Source organism: Melanaphis sacchari, unplaced genomic scaffold, assembly GCF_002803265.2.
Source record: "Melanaphis sacchari strain LSU unplaced genomic scaffold, SCAv2.0 Contig54_pilon_pilon, whole genome shotgun sequence".
NCBI lineage: Eukaryota > Metazoa > Arthropoda > Insecta > Hemiptera > Aphididae > Melanaphis > Melanaphis sacchari.
The window spans coordinates 2,900,470-2,908,979 of record NW_020271380.1 but is presented as its reverse complement, the minus strand read 5'-3'; the positions used below and the strand labels follow the sequence as shown (position 1 = coordinate 2,908,979).

The following is an 8,510-nucleotide window of genomic DNA, read 5'->3' as shown; positions in this document are numbered from 1 at the left end:
AGTAGTAGTAGTAGTAGTAGTAGTAGTAGTAGTAGTAGTAGTAGTAGAAGTAGTAGTAGTCGTAGTAGTAATGGAGTACAATGTCCGCATGATGGCGGCGAAGACTCTCCAAAGTATGAATATTTATGTGATATATAGTTTTTTTTTGCACCGTCGGCGCGGTAGTTTCATGTTCCCGTATTACATACTGTGTCATTGTAGTGTAGTTACTTTCATTGGTGTATACGCACGCCACGTCTTTCCGTTGCTCAAGATATTTTACTAAGACTTACATGCCATTCTATGCAATTCAATTAAAATACACTCCAAACTTTTGTGTCTACGTGTGTGGACCAACAGATTCGCAAAATTAATGTTTGAAAAGTTGACGCTATAAAAACAAACAAAAAAAAAATTGGATCCCAGCGTGTTTTACAACAATACCACTTAGTAACCGTGTTGTAATCCTCGCGTCTAAGTTGTAGAAATGCATGTGGTATAAGTATGATAGCAATATGCACACGTCAAATAATTTATTATGAATTAAGAATAACGATAGTAAATTATTGATGATTGAATATAGAGTATAAAAATAAACGTGTTCTAAAATTAAACGCATGTAACATAATAGTAGAGACCAAAGCAATAAATTATAGATATAGGTATAATATATAATTTTAATTCCGTGTTAATTCTACAAAACGGTCCGCGGATTCCGCAGTTGTAAAATGCTAATAAAACAATCTATTTAAATGGATTTAAAATTTAAATACCACTAATTCAAATATATCACACCAGTCATCCAAATTGGCTTCGAGGGAAATATATTATATTATGATATATTTGTTATTTAAGTTTTCATTTGTTTACTTAGGATTGAATTACGCACGTTCGAAACACGTAATATATACAAGGTGTGTATACAAGGGAGTTTTTGGGTTATAAGACAACCCCTTTTAGCATGTGTTAAATATAAATAATTCTGTATCTATTTAAGTGAAAACATATTACTATTATTGATATTATTGTTTCATGTTTTTATATAAATATATGTGTGTGTGACGTGTGTGTATGTATGAATGTTTTCAAGGGCGGATCGATTTAATTTATGTTTAATACATATATGTATATATATAAAGCGATAACACCCATTAAAAAAATCCTAAATATTGGATGTATAATGAGAAGTATTTATGTATTATAAGTGCTGATTAACAGATATTAAATGTGATCTTGTGGGTTATAGTCCAATAAAAGATATAGTTTTTAGTCAGGATTATGTTTAAATCGGTCAGATTATGTATTTCTCCGATTATTATTAAAACGGGGAAGTTAACAAAGTTGGTTTTACATAAAAATTCTAGTTTTTTTTAATTTTAGCTTTTTTTATCGTGATTAGGTTTTTGTTTTTTTTTAATAATTAAGCGGTACTAGGAATTTCTTATCCCCTCCCCTCAACCAAATTATCAATTAAATCCAATTTTCTTCTAGAATAAACTTCTAAACAGTTGGAAGTAAAGTGTTGGAGCATTGCACACTTGCACCTAATTGAACATAAAAATATCTATCAACAGAATTCGAAAATTCTTATCTGGGGCAAATTAATTGTTTTTACCTCTCCACCGACAAAATATATTTTTGTTATATATCCAGAAACAATACCTAGCGTACAAATAACAGTACTTCGTTCACATTCGTGCACAAACGATGCATGAACGATCTGCCCAAATAGAATGTTAAAATTCCAAATCGGGGCCTTTTGTTTCTATAACCTCTCCCCCCCCCCCAATCTAAACTTCTAGAAATATTTATGCACAAACGACGAAACTTGATGCACATTGATTTATGATAGCAAAATGTGAAAATTCCACATCGATGAGGACCGTAGAAATGGACTCAATAAATAATATATGAACAATGAACATACATAATAAATTAATAATACTAACGAACTACGTAAGCTTCATTAAAATGAATTAATTTACAAATCTTAATATTACACATCATATATTCATTAACACACCATAATATTTACAACTGAATACATATAAAAGTAATAACCAATAAGTATTATTTATTAATGATTGCATTCAATTATTACTTTTTAAACTTCAAGTTTATACTGTTGTATACTTGTATGCATTAACTAATAATATTGAATTTCAAATATGCATATTATCCAATATATTACATTTCCAGAACTTTAATGAAAATCAATAGTCGTTACATATTATAATTCGATCGGCCATAGCTGTCAAACATAATTAGTAACTAGGGATTTCAGATTACAAGCTTTATACCTACAGACTTGTACAAACAAATATTAATAAATCAACTCAATTTTCGCGGTAAATCAATAATAGCGATGTAAAAATTTATAAAAATATACATTAAGTAACTATGCGTATTATTACAAAATTATTTTTATTTTTTTTCTCTAATTTAGTTAGGATAATTCATAATCTCTTCATTTCGGAATACAGATTGAATAAATAGCTAAATGATAAAAATGTTTTAAAAATGAGTAAATAAAAAAAATAAACGGCTATCTAATAATAACTTATTTAAATACAACTAGGTTTTATTTTAGATACATGAATTAATTACTAGAGTTCATAAAAGAGTAAAATTTAGCATTAAATACGTGAATCATTATATCGTACGTATAGGTTGGTACTTAACGAAACACCATAGAATAAATAAGTACATTACTAGACGGGTACACAAAACTTAGATTTGTAACGTTTAGGTAATTGGTTTATTTTTATTTATTGTATACAATGACATTTTCAAAATATTTAGACAAATATAAATATATATGATAATAATTTATAGATAAAAATAAAATCTGTCTCTACTCAGAATTGTTTTTGTATACAATGGTTTATCATTGAGTATTCAAATTTATCATATCTATTACAGTGATTAATTCGTTAAAAATAAGGAACCTACATTTGAAACCTACTATACAGCTGTTCCTGATGGTAGTCGTCATAATAACCTGCAGGGAAACTTTAAAAAAAAAGTCGTTGTTAAAATATTGACACCTTTATACGCCAACAATTTCGCACAGTTTTCTCTAAATCAAACCGTTCAATAATGCACACACTAATACGTAGTATTAAAAACAAACACACTTACCTAAAATCACATTATTTTTTAAAACCACACACCGGTTTTAACTGGATTATAATCATATTTAATCAAAATCTCAAAATTATTTTGTAATGAAATTAATTAAATAGAATATTTAAAAATACTAATATGTAAATTTATTTCAATCTAAGTATTATTTACTATACATACTTTATTTTATCTTATTATACATTAAATTAATTTTTACGTACAGTTATTTTTAATTAATATTTAAATTAAAAAATCTCATATTATATTAAATCATTTTTACTTATGATATATATATATATTCTAATAAAAATTAATTTTATTTATATTTTAGACTTCTGTATAATGAACCAAAGATAAAATATAAGCTGTAAAAAGTAGTCATACCTTTTTGTGTCTTTTAAAAAATTGATGGATCCTCAGATATTTCCACATCCCAGACCTTTTTATATCAAATAAAGCATCTATGCAAGTGTAACTACACAGCATTGAAACAGAAATATTAACACTTTAAAAAAAAAAACTCTGAATGTTTTGTCGTAAGTTTAATCACTGCGGACATAACGTATTAATTCCCCTCTCACTCAACACATTAGACACCGTACTAAATACCAAATAGCATTTACCTTCAATAGTGGACATATATATATATAAATTTTTTTTTTTGGAATAAACTAATCCCTCTAAATAACGGGCATCTTTCAATAATGAACGAAATTTCGACGACTAAAAATATCCAGTATCTAAAGGTTTCACTGTACTTAATTAATAAATTAAAATATTATTTGATTATATATTATTATTTTATTTATATATAATATAAATTGTAATTATTTAACACTTAAAATTAATTTAATTTTGGTTTAATATATTATTTTAGGAGAAATGATAATATCAAATGATAAGTACAATATGACAGAACTTACAGTTTCCTATTACAGTGCTCAGATGAAACTGACAATTAGAAAACTTAAAAAGTCAGATTTAGGAGGATACAAATGCATATCGAAAAATTCAATTGGAGAAGCTGAAGGAAATATTCGAGTATATGGTAAGATAAATATATTTTCATATTAAAATAGACGAAATCGCTCAAAATTTAAAATAAAAAATAATCGATACATGATCACAATTCATGAGTAGGAAACTGAATAGTCTATATAAATATACAAAAACACTTTTATTAAACAGATTATAAACCAATATTTAAAAAAAGATAATTTAAAAATTAACATCTACCTATAACTAATATATAAACCGTACAAAAATTTTAACTCAGATTTTAAGGTGTTTTCCAAACAGTAAATTGTAATAAATTTAAAACAAAAAATAACTATTTTAATAACACTATATTTATCAACAGAAATGGATTTATCTAAGCCCAGAACACCTAGTGAAGACGTTGACGATAATGCTATAAATACGTTTGATTCTGAAGAAGATGATTATGAAAATAGAAACACAGTACGCAATTCTTCTAACAATTCACCGGCACTCAAAGATCAATCGCACCGTTTACCTAGATCATCTTCAAACATAATACGATGTATTGACTATGTTATGTTAATACCTATATTAATGCTGATGAAATACTGAACTTTTATATTGTATTCATGTTTAAGTAAACAAATTTTTGGAGGTTGGCCTATTCTAAAGAGCCTATGTAGGCTCTCTAGTCTATTTCATTTAGACTATAATACGCATAATTCATTCTATATTATATTATGTGTATTGTGTATACGTTTTTCATTTGCATTCTTCCTACTTATATAGTATCCGACCAAAACAATACAATACTACCGATATACATACGACTTATACGAAAAATAATCCTATTAAAAAAATGTGTACTTGTGGGTACTAATTTAAAAAATATTGCAATTTGTATATATGTATTATTTATTAAATGGTCAATAAATGTTGTAGTAATTTTAACTATAAAAATGTATGTTAAATATTATTATTATGTATTAACTACCATCAAACTATTATTAAGTACCTACTTATTATGTTTTATTTTTTTTGTAAATTACACCTCTTGTCATCACCCAACCTCCGTTTGTTTACAATGTCATAATACAAGTTAAGACTACATTTACGCAAATTAATAATAATAAAAAAAAAAAAAAAATATTCTCAATGAGTTATAATTATGTTGTTGATGAATTTATCACATTAAATGTTCTACCGTAAATGAATGTAAAATATTAACCACATGTAAATAAACTTAGATAAATTAATGTATTGAATATTTTGTTGTTATACCCATCTATTCAGTACCTACTATAAAGTATTATCGAATAAAATGAATAAAAGTGTATATAAAAATATAATAGGTAGTTACCTATTACTTTTTTACTGCTAAAAATCAAAAATTACATAACCCTACATCAATGTACCTACTTATATACCACTATTCACAGCACTTTGTAGTCATTATATTATTATAAACAGCTTTAAATTAAAATTGTATCGTCAAAAACATTGTTTGCTAATATAAATTAACATATTATTACACATTGACGTAAGATGAATTTTATTAGACGTAAAATATTATTTATTTGTACACCTAATGATTTAAAGCTCTCGTACACGTCGTTAACCACAATTTATCGACACTTACTTAAACTTATTAAGCGTTGACGGTAAATGGCAATATTGACAGACATTGATTTACAAAACTAGCATTCTGCGGGTATATACTGTTGATGGAGAATCTTTCACGAAATAAAAAAGAATGATTTTCACCAGTAGGTACGACAAAAGCCACCTCTTCGAAAACAAATGCAATCAAAACAGGTAATTAAATCAGCACTTAGGTACTACGTATCAATTAATGGGGGCATATTTAGCCTTTCTTTTAGGACAGAGAGAGAATAAATTAATGCATAAAAAAACAAAATACTAAATAACCATTTAACTAAAACCTGTCAGTCCATTAACCAAAATACGTCAGGTTTATAATTCAAATTTAAAAAAGCTAATTATATAATGTATATATATATATATATATATGTTTATGATTGACCGGCTTGGGTGGAAAAAAAGAGAAAACCTCCTGAGCCATTCTATCGTTGTCTAAGCTATTCCAAATTATAATATTGTAATTAAACTAGTAACTAAACTGCTATGCAACGAGTTACCCAACTCAGAATCAACTATAATAATACAATAACTAATAATGATAGATAACGTATGAATATAGTCGTTTATAAGTAGTACTATGAGGACTTGTCTGACTACCAATGAAATCTACACTCGGATACTCCATTTCAAATATGGTTAACATATTTTAGGCACTCGAGTATAAGTTCAAAGATCGCAATCAACATTCAACATTATATAATTTTAATAATTTAATCGACAGCCGTAGAGTTGTTTCGCCTAACATACTAAAGCTATCGCAATCGGATAGACTAATAGTATTATAGAAATTAATATTAGTATAAATTATAAATATTTATCAATGGTATTAGTGTTAGTGTCATAATATTTACATTCTTCACTATAACCATTAAAGTACCTTAGTAGTTTTTTTTTTTTTTATAACATTTTTTAAGTATTGATGACTAATATTTGTATGCACATCACAAAACACAACACCATAATACACTTGACGACTTCTACGCCATTTTTCCATCCACTTAATATTGGTAGATACCAGATAAATCGTATTTAGTTTTAAAAATTTAAAGAAACATAACATTACATTACATCGTATGGTTTAATTTAAAAATAATATTAAACGTTTAGGTTATTTTTCCTTAAAACCAAATGGATGTATAGCCAATGTAAGGTTTTGTACTTTTGTAATTTGCATGTTTTGTGTGTACATTAATTAAATTTTATATCACACTCCTTTATATACGTATAAATTACCCATTTGTTTTTCATATTTGAAAGTTCGGTCTAAAGTTGAGTATAAGTTACTATTATGTAACTACAAAAAAGAGGAGAAATATGTATTCCCTCTATTACACACTAGGTAACGAGTTTATCACATAATTGAGTACCTAGTTTAGTGTATAATGAGCGAGTTAAATTTGAATCCAATAATAAATCACACCTTACGAAAAACAATTCTAAGCGAAGATGGCCTATCAACCTACAATTACTATAAACTATAAAGGTATTTAAATTGCTATTATATAATAATTTATTTTACTATTAGTAATGTTATAAATTAAATAACACAGTTTATTTAATCTAAGGCGAAATACAATTACAATAAAATAGGTAGAATTACTTTTTTTTCGAAAATGTTATATTTATTATTATTAAATTACTAAAACAATATAAACTTATATCATACGATATTTATTGTTATAATTAATTTGAAAAATACGGAAAATTTTCAGTTTTTACCTTTTAGATTTAGAATTACTTGGAATACTACTACAAGAATATTTTTCAAGATACTGGGACACAAAGAAGTCGAAAACTGGTAACAGTTCCGGTTTTCCGGGACGTATAGCAAACTCTACAGGCTACAACTATAAATGTAAATAGGTTTTAATATTTGTAATTTATTAGGTCTATAAACGATAGTTAACCTATCTATCTGAAAATTATTAGGTATTTATAAATTTGAAACTGAATAAATAAAAATAAAAATTCTAACAAATTTGTAAAAAATTGTATTAATTATATTGGAACAAATTTCGCAATATTATGTCAACTTCTTCCTCTTTAAACATTAAGTTAAAAAATCACACCGATATAGATACCGCCATAAACACCCTCACAAACAACATCCAAGACTCATTTCGAATATCTACCACCACATCTCCAACTCAAGACAACTCCAGTAGAAATACCACTCCGGAAATAAGAGAGCTCATATCTCAAAAACGCCGGGCTCGAAACACTTGGCAACGAACTCACTACCCGATTGACAAACAACGGTACAACTATTTTTCCAACAAACTCAAGTCAACTCTCAAGAAACATAAAAATCAACTATACACTTCCCATATTCAATCTCTTTCACCCTCAAATGGGTCTCTTTGGAGAAAAACTAAAGCTCTTTTAAAGCATAAATCTACCATTCCCCCTCTTCGCTATCAGAACAACAATCTTGCTACCACTGACCAAGATAAATCAGACCTGTTGGCCAACCATCTTGCAAATACATTTAAGCCTCACAACATTTCCCCTGATGATACTCACATGCTTCAAGTTGATCAATTCATCTCATCGCCTCTGCCCATGGCACTTCCAGCCTCCCCAACTACTCCTGGCGAAGTTCTATCAATTGTTAAAAAACTCAGGAATAATAAGTCACCCGGCCATGATCTCATCAGCAACAAAATAGTCAAAAACTTACCACCAAAAACCATCATTCTTCTCACCTACATCTTTAATGCCATATTTCGACTTTCTTATTTCCCTACCTCTTGGAAATCAGC

The 8,510-nt window shown here is 27.4% G+C and overlaps 1 protein-coding gene across 1 annotated transcript in view; it reads left to right on the top strand.

Annotated features, from left to right (window-relative positions):
* Window positions 1–4,995, top strand: part of LOC112599764 (lachesin-like) — a 13,156-nt gene extending 8,161 nt beyond the window's left edge. Inside the window, exons 5-6 of the mRNA XM_025346823.1 lie at window positions 3,983–4,153; window positions 4,466–4,995. Coding sequence (XP_025202608.1) covers window positions 3,983–4,153; window positions 4,466–4,698 — 404 coding nt within the window. The 3' untranslated portion in view covers window positions 4,699–4,995. The remainder of the gene's footprint in view (window positions 1–3,982; window positions 4,154–4,465) is intronic.
* Window positions 4,996–8,510: the final 3,515 nt, after the last annotated feature.